This window comes from Xiphophorus hellerii, chromosome 17, assembly GCF_003331165.1.
Source record: "Xiphophorus hellerii strain 12219 chromosome 17, Xiphophorus_hellerii-4.1, whole genome shotgun sequence".
In the NCBI taxonomy this organism is placed as follows: domain Eukaryota; kingdom Metazoa; phylum Chordata; class Actinopteri; order Cyprinodontiformes; family Poeciliidae; genus Xiphophorus; species Xiphophorus hellerii.
The window spans coordinates 19,476,558-19,492,081 of NC_045688.1; the positions used below are offsets into that span (position 1 = coordinate 19,476,558).

General features: G+C 41.3%; 1 protein-coding gene across 9 annotated transcripts in view; it reads left to right on the plus strand.

Annotated features, from left to right (window-relative positions):
• sbf1 (SET binding factor 1) overlaps positions 1–14,469 on the plus strand; it is a 64,602-nt gene extending 50,133 nt beyond the window's left edge. For 8 of the 9 annotated variants that reach the window (XM_032589346.1, XM_032589347.1, XM_032589348.1 and 5 more), the window contains 20 exons: positions 2,886–3,078; positions 3,162–3,289; positions 3,383–3,558; positions 4,701–4,837; positions 4,952–5,159; positions 5,550–5,746; positions 6,433–6,570; positions 6,650–6,745; positions 6,914–6,988; positions 7,448–7,620; positions 8,433–8,609; positions 8,687–8,788; positions 8,880–9,065; positions 9,707–9,833; positions 9,913–10,043; positions 10,215–10,559; positions 10,690–10,895; positions 11,481–11,568; positions 11,661–11,792; positions 12,013–14,469. In XM_032589346.1, coding sequence (XP_032445237.1) covers positions 2,886–3,078; positions 3,162–3,289; positions 3,383–3,558; positions 4,701–4,837; positions 4,952–5,159; positions 5,550–5,746; positions 6,433–6,570; positions 6,650–6,745; positions 6,914–6,988; positions 7,448–7,620; positions 8,433–8,609; positions 8,687–8,788; positions 8,880–9,065; positions 9,707–9,833; positions 9,913–10,043; positions 10,215–10,559; positions 10,690–10,895; positions 11,481–11,568; positions 11,661–11,792; positions 12,013–12,111 — 3,114 coding nt within the window. In that variant the 3' untranslated portion in view covers positions 12,112–14,469. The remainder of the gene's footprint in view (positions 1–2,885; positions 3,079–3,161; positions 3,290–3,382; positions 3,559–4,700; positions 4,838–4,951; positions 5,160–5,549; positions 5,747–6,432; positions 6,571–6,649; positions 6,746–6,913; positions 6,989–7,447; positions 7,621–8,432; positions 8,610–8,686; positions 8,789–8,879; positions 9,066–9,706; positions 9,834–9,912; positions 10,044–10,214; positions 10,560–10,689; positions 10,896–11,480; positions 11,569–11,660; positions 11,793–12,012) is intronic. The other variant, XM_032589351.1, reaches the window with a different exon arrangement.
• Positions 14,470–15,524: the final 1,055 nt, after the last annotated feature.

Consider the following 15,524-nt stretch of genomic DNA (forward strand, 5'->3'; position numbering starts at 1 on the left):
CACCTGAACCAAAACACTGAATTACCACCTCGGTACATCAGCAAATTTTGCAAATGCAAAATTTACCCATTCATTTGATTCTGTGGATTCTAATCATGCATCACTCTCTTTTGCACTTCCAACATTTCAACAGATTGTTAGCTACTCTGTCAGAGAAAACAAGACATTGGATTTGTTTTATTCAAATGTCAAGGATTCATACTTTTCCAAAGCAAGACCTCATCTGGACAAAGCTGATCAGAATCTCATTTTTCTCTGCTCAGCATATAAACCCCTGGTTCATAGGCATCCTGTAAAGAAAGGCTAGAAGATGGTCACAGGAAGCTGACTACAGAATGAAATGCCCTGTGCCAGCCACATTAACAGGACTGCCATGACTGAGTGTGTTACTGTTTTATTTGCAAAACAAATTGAATTGTTAAATGAATGATGAAGTGGTTAAAAGGACAAAGCCAGCTTCACACTTTTCACTGTCTGCTTTTGGAATACCTCACTAGTCTCATAATCAGCCCTGAGGTCAAAATGAAGCTGCTGACGAAATACCAGACGATTGTCAAATATAACAAACATAATGCTGGTCTTTGGTTTATATAGTTTTTGTGTATTAAATCTCATTTACAAGGATTTCTCCAGATAATATCTGGTTGGTGTTCATTCTGCAGTCAGAATTTAACTTTTAACATTACCCAGATAGCAAGCAATGGTAATTCAATGTTGAATTATGGTCAAAAAGGTTGATTTTTGGTTATAGTCAACGACTGACGGTGGATCAACCATCAAACAATCATCCAATTCTAGCCAAGAAATCAATGTTGAAGAGATGTCACTGAGTCAATGTTGCTTTGTGGTTGAATTGTAATGATTCAAATGCCAATATCTGGTCAACGTTAAATTAATGTAATGACGTTTTAAACTAAGCACTACATGACGCACTGTTAAGGACAGTGGGTTGTGATTCCTTTCTGTACATTTTATTACTTGTCTGTAAATATTATTACTGACTGTGCATAATGTGTTGACAAAAACATCTACAAGTCACCTCGATCAATGGAGCGGTCCACCCCGTCCAACTCGCCTTTTTACATGAGTGTTATGGCCGGACTACACGGCCCTTCGCTGCTGGCTTGTTTGCAACCTGCTTCTGAATTGAATTCTACTCTGAGCACTTTTGCAGTAAGTTTGGTGACATTACTTTTATCTTAACTGTGTTTATTGAAAAATAACTGCATTGTTTTGTGCCTATGCTGCAGCTTGATAAGTAAAGGTGTGATTATATACAGTACAGACCAAACGTTTGGACACACCTTTTAATTCAATGAGTTTCCTTTATTTTCATGACTATTGACATTGTAGATTCACACTGAAGGCATCAAAACTATGAATAACACATGTGGAAATATGCACTAAACAAAAAAGTGTAAAACAACTGAAAATACCCCTTATATTCTAGTTTCTTCAAAGTAGCAACCTTTTGCTGTGATTACTGCTTTGCACACACTCTGCATTTTCTTGATGAGCTTCAAGAGGTAGTCACCTGAAATGGTTTTCACTTCATAGGTGTGCCCTGTCAGGTTAATAAGTGGGATTTCTTGCCTTATAAATAGTCATGAAAATAAAGAAAACCCATTGAATTAGAAAGGTGTGTCCAAACTTTTGGTCTGTACTGTATGTCGACTAACTTTAAAATAAATTTTCATGAATATTCATTGGCGTGTCCTTATTAATTTAGCTGTGAGTGTACAAGTGGAATTATACTGTTTCTGTGTGTGTTCTCAGATCCAGTACACTATTTAATATTTCAGTGTGTTTCAAAACTTTTTTATTATCTTTCTAACAGGCCCAAACCGGCACCTTCCTCACTCTTGTTTTGGTGTTTTTCAGCTGCTGCTCAGAAGTTTGGCCCAAAGCTGACTGACAAGGACTGCAGCAAAACTGTCAAGAAGTGGCTTTGTTATGTACAAGAGAGGGAGAAAGGCATCAAGGAACCAACGTGACGCCAACCAGTCAAACTTGGGTTACCTAACACATAATGTTTCCCTGGTTCATACAGTACAAGGCTTAACTTCATGAACGCTGTTCTTCAATGAACAATAGACTGTTGTTCAAAAACCAATCAAATATTTTTACAGAACTATGCCTGTTTTCTTAAATAAAATGTAATATTAATGCCATCTTGCCAATTTTAAGCTTGTGTACACACATTTTTGGAAACATGTTGATGTAAGACAATTTTGAATGACATAATACTTATTGTCTGTCAATAACATTGTGTATTTAACACCAGTGAAGAAACTTTTAATATGTGATGATGTAGACCTATCAGACCAAAAACTGTACATGAATCAATATTGATTCCTTAACTTTGATTCAATGTAAAATAAACTAAAATGTGCATGTAGATGATTGTTGAAACAACATTGATATAGTGTCGGATATTAATGTTGATTCAACATGAAAGTCACCGACCACTTTCAGTATCATTTCAGTGTCATTCTTCAACGTGGATTCAATGTCTCTCCCTAACTATATTTCAACGTTGATTCACTCATATTTTGCTCTCTGGGTAATCAGTGCAGGTCGCATGATTTCAAAGCATGAGAGTGATGTTTGGAGTGTGTGAAGGCCTAAAGTAATGGCACGGTTTAAAGTTACTACTCACATTCAAACATTCAGTCTTGTCAGCAGTTTAACTTTTAAGCACAAACACAAAGTGATCTTTTCTGTTAGTTTTTCTAAATTATTTTCACAAACCTGAAAAGGTGCTAAATAAAGAACTGATCTACTGAAAAAAAAACTAAATGCAAGCCTGATTTACTTTTCTTCACTTTCTTGTTTTTCCACTTCAAATGATTTATGGCTCCTTTTTTTTTTGTTTTCATCTGCAGCCCAAGTTGCTAAGGCCAACGCTGCTGCCCGGTGAGGAGCTGGTGATGGATGGCATGCGGGTCCACCTCATCCCTGACGGCCGCGACGAGGCCACAGGGCAGATGGGAGGGCCACCTCTTCTTCCTGCAGAGGGCGCCATCTTTCTTACAACCTACCGGCTTATCTTCAAGGGCACACCAAGTGATGCATTAGGTGAGGAAGAAAAGATCATCTGAGACTTGCTGGATTTTTGGTTCATTATTCTAAGCCAGATTAACTTCTGTCTTTTCCTTCAGTGGGTGAACAGATAGTGACTCGCTCCTTCCCCATCGCCTCTCTGACCAAGGAGAAGAGGATCTCTGTCACTCTAACCATGGACCAATTTGTCCAGGAGGGCCTTCAGCTCCGATCCTGCACCTTCCAGGTACTTACCTCTCACAATCAGCCACCCTCTGGTAGACCTTCGCCTGTAACCCACAGGTGATCAGATGTCCTTCTCTTTCTGTCTTACCTGCAGCTAATGAAAATTGCTTTTGATGAAGAGGTGGCATCAGACCTGGCTGAGAGTTTCAGGAAGCACTTACACAAGCTGCGCTTTCCTCAGCATGTCCAGGGCACCTTTGCTTTCACAGTTGGTCAAACTGGCAAGCTGGTGTTGGAGCCCAAAACCAAGGATAAGAACCAGTCATTAAAGTAAGAGGCAAAAAGACTTTTATTCAGATAAATCAAATAGCTCAGTTTTCACTCCTTTAGCTTGACTTTATCCATTGGCCCAAGCACACCAAGTCTCACTAACTGGGGAGGAGTGTTGTTATAGTTTGTTTTGGTTTTTTTGTAACTTGACATTTCATTATTTCATCAAGTACTCAGAACTCTGAAAGCAGACGAGCCATTAGAATTGGTTGTTTGTTGGGCCATGTACAGGAGAGATTTACTTTGAGGCTAGTTTATGACAGTGTCAGTGTTCTGACTGGCCTCATGAATCATTTATGTGCCTTGATAAAATGATGCTGTGAACATAGGAAGGTTAAACTGGATATCTGTGAATCATGGTTTTCTGTTTATGCATTAGTGTCACATAGATAAAGCACTGAAAACATAAGATGATTTAGATGGTTAATTCTAAAGATCAACTCAGTGGAGATTTATATTTAATTTATTGCTGATTAGCAATAAATTTTATGTAGATAGCCTCCAGCCAAACCTCCAGATTACAACATATAAATGTTGCAAAATGGCTGCTATTGCTATGTCCTTAATTTTAGGTGATCAGTTGATGCTTACATGTAAAGCCAATTTTATCCACCGATCTTACGTACCGCTACAAAAATCTGAAAAAAGGTCTCATTTTAAAATGTGAACAATTTTAAGGAAGGTATCGTGATCCAAAGACTCCCCCTGCTTTGTGAGTCACTCGCAAAGCAGCGGGAGTTTCTGAACCATTATGGTTTCTTAATGTAATTTCAGCATGAGTTATTTAGAAAATAAAAAAATATATAACATGTCCCTCAGTTTTTTTCTATCTGAGTGGCAGTGTGGCTACTGAACCTGGATACCAAATAAAAGTTAGAATAAGTCTTTGGGTTTAGGCAGCAATATGAGTTTTAGTGGAGAATCATAATAATAAGAAAAAATCAGAAACGCACAAAAAACGGAACCATAATAAATGAACAAAGTATTAATAAATCCGAATGTGTATCCATGTGACAACTTGTCAGATTTACTTTTAGATTTTCTCAATTTCAGATTTCAAAACCCCAAAAAGAACCAGCTGTAAGCTACTCAGAGTGATCCACATTGATACAAATCTTTGAGTATGTCCTTATCCTCTTCAGGACACTTTCCAAAAACTTGGTGAAGAATGCAAAGAGAACCATTAGTCGTCAGTATGTGGGCAGGAAGAAGGAGGTTCCGGCCACCTGGGAGAACAGGAGCAACTTCCAGTCGGAGCTGGATGAAGATGAAATCTCAGGTATTACAAGGAAAAAGGCCGATCAGTTTTTTAAGGCTTTGTTTTTCATCGTTTAACAAATGAAATGAAATGAATCATGGGCCTAAAGTTTAACTCAACCAATTTTCTCCACAGTCTCAGAGGAAGTGGATCAGAGTGCCCTGACTCTGTCCTCTACCATCCGCTCTTCAGACAGACAGACTATGAGCAACGTTGTGGAGCGCGCCTGTTGCCGTGACTACCAGCGCCTAGGTCTGGGCACGCTGAGCAACAGCCTGACACGATCTAAGAATGAGCCGTTCAGGATTTCTACAGCTAATCGCATGTACACAGTCTGCAGGAGGTACAGCAGCAGTAGTCAGTGTACAAATGTAGAAGGCCTTTCAAAAGTGTTTATACCCCTTGAACATTTCCACGGCATATATATTGGTGAATTTTGTGGGGATTTTAAGTGAAAACAAGGTAATGAAGTAATGTGATTTAAAGGAAATGACAAATAGTTTTCAACATTTTTCTCAAACCCCAGTTTTTGAAAACTGAATCCTTTTTTGTCCATTTTACGTTGATGCATCGTGTTGGTCTATGACATGAAATCCCAATAAAATCCATCAAAGCTATTGTTTGTACCTTGACGAAATTCGACAAATTTTCAGGGGTATGAATCCTTTTGCAAAGTGTGTAGAAAAGGCAGACAGACAGACAAATAAGAATGGCTCGACCTCTTGTGCTCCAGCTACCCCGGCCTGCTGATCATCCCTCAGAACATTCCGGACTCCACCATTCATAGGATCTGCCGCTGCTACAGACAGAATCGCTTCCCTGTCGTGTGCTGGAGACACTCACGAACCAAGGCCGTCCTGCTGCGCTCTGCAGGCCTTCATGCCAAGGGAGTCGTCAGCTTCTTCAAGTCTCCCAATGCGCCGACTGCAGGTACAACATTATGTCAGGATGACTGTCTGGACACATTCCTGGTTTTCATTAAAATACATCTTAGTAGACGTCTTTTCTTGATATCTTGAAGTCGTTTTGCTTCTAAACCCAAAAGGTTCTGAGAACTGAGTAAATCTTCTGAAAGTTTTCAACAAAAAGAGAGAAGTCCAGCTGCCTTCTGTTGCAGCTCTGTCATGACTGCAGCTTATTGTGTAGCTCTTATTGGTGATCTTTGTGCACACCATGTTCATGTTTATATTTTATTCATGTTTAGACTTTATACTAAGAGACAGTTGGGCTTCAAAGAAGTCACATATAACTTATTCTCCGAGCTGCATGCTGAATTAGTGAGGTGTTTATTTAATCAGATATAAAACATCCACTTTGTCAACTGTGCACAGGTACAGTCCTGTGAATAAATATTTACACCATTTCAAGTTTATTCTGGCTGCATTTTGATCACACGTTTGGCAGATTTTTTTCACTAAGGAAAAAAAGGTTAAGTAAATGATCATTACAAAACTTTATTTCATATTTAGTTAGGTTATCTTTTATCTGACAATAAAATGTTGGTGAAGTGCAGCAAACGATAAAGGGGCAAGCACCTTTTAACTCCTCAGTTATTGGTGAAACGTAGAGCTCAGCTCAAGCCTAACATTTTGGTTTTTGTTTTTCATCTTACCTAGTGCCGTCTCAAGCAGACTCCACCAGCCTGGAGCAGGAGAAATACCTCCAAGCCATTATTAGCTCCATGCCCTCCTACAGTGAGAGTACCGGCAGGAACACCCTGAGTGGCTTCACATCCACACACATGAACACCTCTGGTCAGTGCACACACTCTGAAAGCACATGTTGCTGTTAGAGGACCCTTGTCTGCAGGTTGACAGCTTTTGCCATCCACAGAGTCATCTGATAAGCTCAGGCAGCCGAAGATTGGAGACCTGATGAAGCAGGTTCTGGGCAACAAGGAGGACGTCCCTGGAACCTTCAGCAGAGGAGGTGAGCTGCTAGTCTGTCCTCATAGTGAAATGAGAACTGATCAGAGTTGATGGTGTGTCAGTGAACACACTCCTTTTACATCATGTGTGGAATCAGTGCAAACCAGTGAACCATCCTCCGTTGTGTAACGCTGTTGGTTAATGAGCCGTCTCTGTCATTTGACCTCAGCACTTGGTCAAAAGGCGAAAGTCATCTCCCTCTCTCAGCCCAAAGTCTCTGGCAAAGCTAGGAACTCTCCTAGAGGTACAGTAGGCCACGCCCCCTCACTCTTCCTGCACTCCTCTCTAACCAATCAGATGTCTAACAGTAGCTTCAGTGTGGTGTTCTTCTGGGAAAAGCGGTGTCTCTGCAGACTAAGGGGTTTGTTGTTACTGCTTGTGTGTGTTGTGCATGCTGCTGCTGCTGCAGCTGGACTCTGACGTCCTGTTTGTTTCTGTTTGATTCTCCCCTCCGCTGATTAATCATCATGATGTAGCAAAGTGAGCTGGGCAGTTTTTACTCATCACTGCCTTGCTTCAGAGCTTGGCTGGTAGTAGCTGAATGTGACAGCAATCAGATGCTGACACATTCAAGGATCATTCCAGCTCTTTCAGTAAAACAGAATGATCCTTTAGAATGGTCTTCAACATGAGGTGTTGATTAAAGGTTCACATCACGATGTCTAGGAAGACTTGACTTTGTGTGTATGTGTGTCCCCTGCAGGTAAATGGGGCAGCATCCGGGGCAGTGGCCGTCTAAGTGCCTACAACCCAGACATTGGGACACGCTTGGCTGGGAAGGAATCTCCACAGCCCAACGGAGGGCCAAACGATCCGTTGTTCCTGCGCCAGCAGAAAGCCTACCTCTACATCATTGGGGACAAGGCCCAACTCAAGGTGAGAAGAAACATACTAAAGAATGTCACTGGGTGTACTGTATGATCACAATAACAGGTTTACACAAAAGAACTAGAAAATAGAACAGGTTAGTCTTCAGTTAGCTGCTCTTTTAGACAAAATATTTGTCTAAAATTGATTTAGACAAATTAAATTAATTGATATTGATTTGACAAAAATGTGGTTGTTAAGTCAATAATCTGTGGTGTTTAACTTGTACATGGATGACTTGTCAGAACAGTTGAACCTCTGTAAAAATATTTGGATGATCGGTGATACTACACTGATGATCTGTTCTCTCACCCAGCAGGGCTGATTTTTAGCAGTTATTGAATGTCTCCTCTGATTATGGGTTGACATATGATCTGCAGTATAAGGCTAAGAAAACTGCATTATAAACTGCATTATAAAGTAATGAAATTCTAAACATTTCATTGCTTTATTTATAAAGCCAATTCCCATTAAAGATTTAACATGTTAACCACTCTTTAAAGTTAACTAATTACATAACCAAAAGCTTTTTGAATTTCTAAATGAGCTAAATAAGTTCATTCACATGAGAGCTACTTTATTAAGTGACAAAGTCATTTGGAAAAGATTTCCTTTCTGAGTATAAAACTTCAGGGTCATAAAAACATTCATGTGAATGACAGGCTGTTGCTCTAGATACTTTGGGAAAATCTGTTCTTTTGATAAAAGGTATCATATGGTCTGTTTTGGCACTCTGTCAAACTCATATGTGATGTTTGGTGGAAAAAAAATAAGTTGGTATTCATTAAATGTAAGTGAAGAGAATGATATGTTGTCATCAGGGAGGAAAGCAGGACTCGTTCCAGCAGTGGGAGGTGATCCCCATCGAGGTGTGTGATGTGCGGCAGGTGAAGAACAGTTTCAAGAAGCTGATGAAAGCCTGCGTGCCGAGCTCCCAAACCACAGAGCCAAACATGAGCTTCCTGCGCCTCCTAGAGGATTCGGAATGGATGACTCTGGTCAGTATTTTTTTGGTTTTACAGCTTTCCTTAAGTGTAGATGACAGGACTCTGACCTGAGTTGCCCGTGTTTCCAGTTGCACAGAGTGCTGCAGGTGTCTGTTTTGGTGGTGGAGCTACTGGACACCGGCTCCTCGGTCATGGTCAGCCTGGAGGACGGCTGGGACGTTACAACACAGGTTGGACCACGACAAAGATATGCAGCCCAACCTAAAATCTGCTTTTATTTGTTACTTTTTTTATCAAGGAGTTCAAACTGTGTTTTTGTAGGTGGTGTCCCTGGTGCAGCTGCTGTCTGACCCATACTATAGAACTTTTGATGGTTTCCGACTGTTGGTAGAGAAGGAGTGGCTGTCGTTTGGCCACAGGTTCAGCCACCGGGGTGCGCAGACGCTGGGCAGCCAGAGCAGTGGTTTCACCCCCGTCTTTCTGCAGTTCCTCGACTGTGTACACCAGGTGGGTCAACATCTCTATCCAGGTCAGACTTTGCAGTGTTCCATCTCAGGCTACTCAGGGTTAGCAAGAAGCAAACACCTCAACTTGATGGATGAGGACCTCGGCATTTTGTAGTCATTGAGCTGATCGTGAGCTCCTGTGTTTACACAAGTGTCGAAGAAAAACCAAGGTGTTGCATTGGTTCAATAAAGACCAGACCTCCACCCAGGATGAAATGCTTTGGTGTGCTGAAACAAATGTTTGCAAACCTTAATGAACTCAAAGTTCTGAAAATAGTCTTACATCTTTAGACTTGACACTGTATTTGTCCTGTCTGAGACCACTCTTGGCTTACCTCTGACCTGGACTCAAAAAGATAAAACCCTCTGTGCAGAAATGTCAGCAGTCCTCAAGTTCCCTTCCTCTTTCTCTACATACTGTATGGTGTACATATGGCCATCTGTGTGCTTGTGGAGTTGAACCACAGAAAAAGAAGGCTTAAGAGCTTCCTGTTCTTAAGCCTGTAGTCACACATTTATAGAGCAAAACATTGAGTTTAACCAAGATGAAAATGTGTGTTTGAATGAGCTGAACAGCATAAAAACTGCTTCTTTGTTTAAAGAACTGTGTTGTCATCCTAAAAACCCTTCTGCATCCTTCAGATCCACCTTCAGTTCCCCATGGAGTTTGAGTTCAGCCAGTACTACCTGAAGTTCCTGGCCTACCATTACATGTCCAACCGCTTCCGCACCTTCCTGCTGGACTCGGACTATGACCGCATCGAGCTCGGTGAGCCACAGCTGCAGTAGATCTGCTCATGTTTCTCTGGCTGTGTGGTTGTGTGACGCTGATCATTGTATGGATGTAGGAGTGTTGTACGAGGAGAAAAGCGACAGGAGAAATCCTCAGGTGTGCAAGTCTGTGTGGGACTACATCGACAGACTCAACAAGAAAGCCCCCGTCTTCTACAACTACATGTACTCTCCAGAGGATGAGGAGGTGAGGGCAGCTTCCATCTATCTTGTAGTGACAGTTGCACTTGTTACTGAGGTTGAATGAAACTTAGACTCAGAATATTAATGGAACGTGACTCAGGAACATTTCAGGATCGTTTCAGGACTAAGAGTTCTTAAATCATTAAGACGAGGCTGATGTGGAAATGTGTTGCAGGTCCTGCGGCCATACACTTTCATTTCCAACTTGAAGGTGTGGGACTTCTACTTGGAGGAAACTCTGTCTGACGGACCCCCATACGACTGGGAGCTGAGGAGCCGGCAGGAGAGCCTGGCAGAGGAGACAGCAGAGAAAGCTGACACCGGCGCTCCAAAGTCTCAGCGGCACATCGTGTGGCCGTGTTACGACAACCTAAGCAAGGTGATGCCCGACGCCATCACCAAACTGCTGCAAGATCTGCAGAACCTGGAGGCTGAGCTCGGCCAGACATCGGAGAAGTGGAAGGACACGTGGGACAAAATCAAGACCACACAGAGGACTGAGACCAAACTGGAAAGCAAAGTGAGATAAGAGTTTCATTTCCCACCCACATACTCATAATGTTACCTAGTAACAGTTTCTATGCACAACATTTTGACCAGTAGATCTTATTTTAAATGTGATTCTGAATATTTTCTCTCTCTCTTAACAGCCGTCATTCTCCAGTTCTCTGTTGATGTCCTCCAACTTAAGCCACCAGCGGCGATCCCAGGGTGTCTGCCTGCAGGACAGCAGAGTTGGATCTTCCATCAAGCTGGGTCTGGACTGTGAAGCTAGCGCCACGTCCACACCTGTCGCGGGTCGGCCGAGTACCAGCACACTCTACAGCCAGTTCCAGAGCACGGAGAGCGAGAACAGGTCTGTTCCCCGGAGGGCGGCCGTCTGTGAGGGAAGCTCAGATGCTCCATCATTAACATCCATGTTTACTTCCACAAACTCTGATGCACAAACTGCATGTGACATTATTGCAGTTCACACAGAAAATCACACACAAGTCACATATATTTGGAAATGTGAACGACTGCCAAAAAGTCAGAAGTGAGCATTAAGGCCTGCAGTGTGAACATAGAGACAGAATGTCCTCCTGAAACAAACAACAAAACCTGCTATATTCATCTAAATTTGAATGTCATGAAAAAGCTCATTCATTTCAGTAATTCATTTTAAAAAGTAAAATGCTGTTATGGTAAGTTAGAAAAGAGCACTAAGAAGCTGACTTTTCAGTGTTTTGTTAGCTGTGAACCACAATCCTCAAAATGAACAGAAATAAATATGACATAAATAATATGATGTTTACACCATGAAAAATATTTTTTAGAGTTTCAATTCTATGTTAATTTATTGAGCTTCACCTGTAAACAGATCAAATGATGCAGTTTTAACTGCTGATCATCCCTTACCTCAGCAGAACTGCTCTCATTTTTAACCCTTCTTCCCCATCAGGAGTTTTGAAGGCATTTTGTACAAAAGAGGAGCATTGCTGAAACCATGGAAACCTAGGTGGTTTGTGCTGGATAAGACGAAACATGAGGTGAAATTTATCACACAGCCCCACCGACCCAAACTAAAGAATACCGTTCTGATTGTGACCTCCTCCTGTCTCCAACATGGCTCCTTTTCCAGCTGCGATACTACGACAGCAGGCAGGACAAAGACTGTAAAGGTGTGATCGAGCTGTCGGACGTGGAATCGGTCACAGTGGGAACACCTACCATGGGAGCACCGAAAAACGTTGAGGAGAAAGCCTTCTTTGATGTGAGTCTGCAAACATTTCTCTCCTTCAAATACAGAAACGCTCATTATGGTGCAGAAACAAAATAGATCAACACAAGACAGGACAGGCTGGAAGGAAAGTAAGTAAAATACTTTCCAGTTTCCACTGTGTAAGAGTGCAGAGGATGTGAATATTTTCATAAGGCAAAAAGTATTCTGTGTATTTCAGTGGTTCTAACTGTCCTCTCTCTCCCACTCTCAGCTGAAAACTTCCAAGCGCATGTATAACTTGTGTGCTCAGGAGAGTTCAAATGCCCAGCTGTGGATGGACAGTATCCAGAGCTCCCTGTCAGACGCCTAGAGGGTTGGAGCCCGTGCTACCAGGAAACACTGGGGGGCGCTGCTGTGCCTGAAGGAGCCTCTGCTGGTTAACCTCAGCAGAACAAAGAGGGAAAGGGGCCTTTCACCACTGTTCACTAGTGTTGAACTAATAATCTGATGTCACATGTTACAGTGTTTCTATTATAAAAAAGAAAAAGTCCCAGAAAAGCCAACTCCCCAAGTGTCTGAACACTGTGTGTTATATGCACAAAATCAACAGGCGTCTCTGGGAGGTATCCTGCAGCTTGGACCAGCATCACCATCCTTCCAGACCCTCCTCCTGTAAACCAACACCTGCTCCTTCTGTCCAAACCCCACTCACACTTTAAGGAGGAATGACGGAGGAGCTGGAGGCAGCCAAGCTGCACAATGAACTCATTAGACTGCCCAAACTAGAATCTCAAGGACTAACTGCTGGGTTGATGGACCAAACCTGCCCTGAGGAGCGCCCAGTCCTCATAAAGCTCTGCTCTCACTGCCTCACGCAGCCTGCTGACGCTATGTTTTGGCGAGCATGTTGCTATAGAGACAGTAGAGCAGGAGAGCTCTGTAACGGTTCATGAAGGATTTGTTTTTCTTTTGGAGTTTTTTCTTTTTCTTTTTTTTAGGAATCAGAAGTTTGTATCAGAATGAGAAAACTTTGCCTGTGGCCACCTGTTCTCCACAGGAGGAGACATCTTGTGAAAGCCATGATCCAGTTGTGAAGACCAAACCAGAAGAGCCATCTGGAGATTCATAATCCATACGTGTTTACAAAGTAGACAACGGTTTCTTTACTCAGCTCCACTCAGCTCACGGCCCCGTGCTTCTATCCAACCACTGTTACCATGGAGATTTTTAAGGGATGTTGAAGGAAAAAGCAGGGATTTCTATTATGTCTTCAGAACAATCTACAGGAGGTCAGGGAGATGGGACATGGAGGGATACTGTGATATTATGGTGTCAGAGATAGATTTAGGGATGGACACAAATTGTTGGAAACAAGTTGTAAAAGGAAAATTATGTCATTTTATAATTTTTTTTTTTTACCACAGTAGTATTGTTTCCTTGCACTTCGGACCCAGTCTGACTTACACTTCCCATTCCTTCCCATCAGACCGACAGTCATTCTCTGTGCTTCTCTTACTGTGTTAAAACACAAAACTGAACAATCAGAACTCAACTAAGAGTTTGAGCTGGGATGGAAAAAGATGGCATAATTTTCCTTTAACAAAGTGAAAGTGAACCAGTGTTCCTTTGCTCCCAAGGCTTCCATCATGTTGGACGTGACCGTGCCAGAGCCAGTCCACAGCAGGCAATTCTGTTTCCTTTGGAAAGACGGCCCCTCCTCCACCCACAGCCAGCCACCAACCCACACGCTCCAGCCCACATTTGTTCAACACAACTCCCTACATTGTATCATACACTTCTACTGCTGTCTGAACATAAAATTACAAACTGTAGTTTATTTGTGTCTAACAACTCATTTGTATATACTACTCCAGATTTGTATGTAACATTTATGGTAGTAATTTATTTAACATGTCTCCTCAGTAAAGAAAAGCACCACTTTCTTTTGAAATTAGGAATTCAATGTGCCATTTATTTCTGTATTAATGTGACTAATACTTTTTTTTAATGTGCAAGTAAATTTTATTGCTTTTTTGTTTACACAGTCATTATTACTTTATACAAATTGTTCATCAAGAGTGGAAGTGGTGTGTCAATAGGAGTCTCTGGGTTTGGTTAGATTATACGGTCTCGCTCAGTCACCCACTCACAGGGTCGTCGTCATGGAGAACGTAAAAAAAAATGTCAGACATCAAGTCCTTCCTAGTGCTAGGTTCTGTTCTGCTGACCTGTGGCATCAACTTTGACCTGAGAAACATCTAGCTCTTGTTTCAGGTATTAAATTTTCTGACAGAATCAGTAGCTACTTCACTGCACTAAAACAATGTTTGTTCTAATCAGAGAAGTAGAAAGTCCTCTGTAAAGTTTCGGATCCGTTGATTGGGTTCGGCTTTGTAGCTTCCTGCTGATCCAAACTGAAACAGTCCAGCAGGTGTTAACTCAGTTTCAGGTGAGATCACTTTCTCTTTGTTGCAGCTGGTGCAAAATGACAGCAGAACAGAACCCAATACTCTGTGTATTACCCTGTTGTAGAGCCATATTAGCTTCAGTCAGTCCCAAGTCAATTTGCCTCTAGTTTACTCCTCAGACAGCTCAACTAACCACAGTCTGACAGAATCCTTTATTTATATGGTTCATTTTTTTGTTTAGAAATGACCTTCTGAGCCGGGATGTCAATCATGTCAGTCTAGTTTTTAGAATCCAAATAAATACTGTGGGTTTAAAAGTTCATGTGTCATCATCAATTTTAACCATTTTTCTTTTTCTGCAGGTGTTCATTATTGTTTTTTCACAATAAAATCCAGGAATAATTTTTTCTAAATTCTGGAATACTTGGCCTAAAGTTATCAAAGTAATATTTGGATATAATATACAGGGTGAACCATAAATTTCTATACATAGAAAAAATAAACATTTTATATTGGACAACTGCTTTTATTTTTGTGGGAGTCTTTGTAATTGCTGCTCATCTTGGGCCACTTTGTGGTTGATCTGCAACATTTCCAGTTTTCTGAAACTTGCAAATAAGTTTTGCCACAGTGTCGTGTGTGATGCTCATTCCATGTTTTCTGTTAAAGTTTCGTGAAACCATGCAACTGCTTCCCGATCCAGCCATCAGTGTAATTTAAATTCTTTGCTCTTTTGTCAAACTCATCTTCTTGGGTATCTGAAATAAAAAATATACATTTTACATTCTCCTATGTATGGAAACTTATGGCCCATCCTGTACACTAAAAAAAAGAAAGAAATTGAGACTTATTGACATCAAAATTATTTCAGTCATTCAAATTAATTTCCCAAGTTGGCACATAACTGCATAGTAATGCTGCAGAGACGTAGACACCCAGCTGTTTCCCTCGATTGCACAGGCTCACTTGTACGATGACTAGGAATCAAAACAATGATTGTTTAAATCTCCAGTAAATTAGCCAGCGTATCTGGAGAAAAGCTTTACATTACAACCCTGCATAGTCTAAAAGGAAAGGGCATTATTCACAAGAAGTATACCAATGAGGCAACATTCTAAGGATGTCAACAAGCAACCTTTGGTGATAGAGGGAACCACCAAAGCTGAATAACACTACCAGCCTAAGTGTTGGGTATAGTAACAGTAGAGAAATGGACCTTTAAAATGTTCCAAATAAATGGCTGGTTAAAACCATCTCAAAATATAGAAGACCTGCCTGCTTGTTCTAAATTACCAGTGTAATGTAAGACTGCTGATCTACTACAGCAGTGGAGAGCAAGTAATGTATATTGACAGTCAAAACCAAGTTGGTGCAT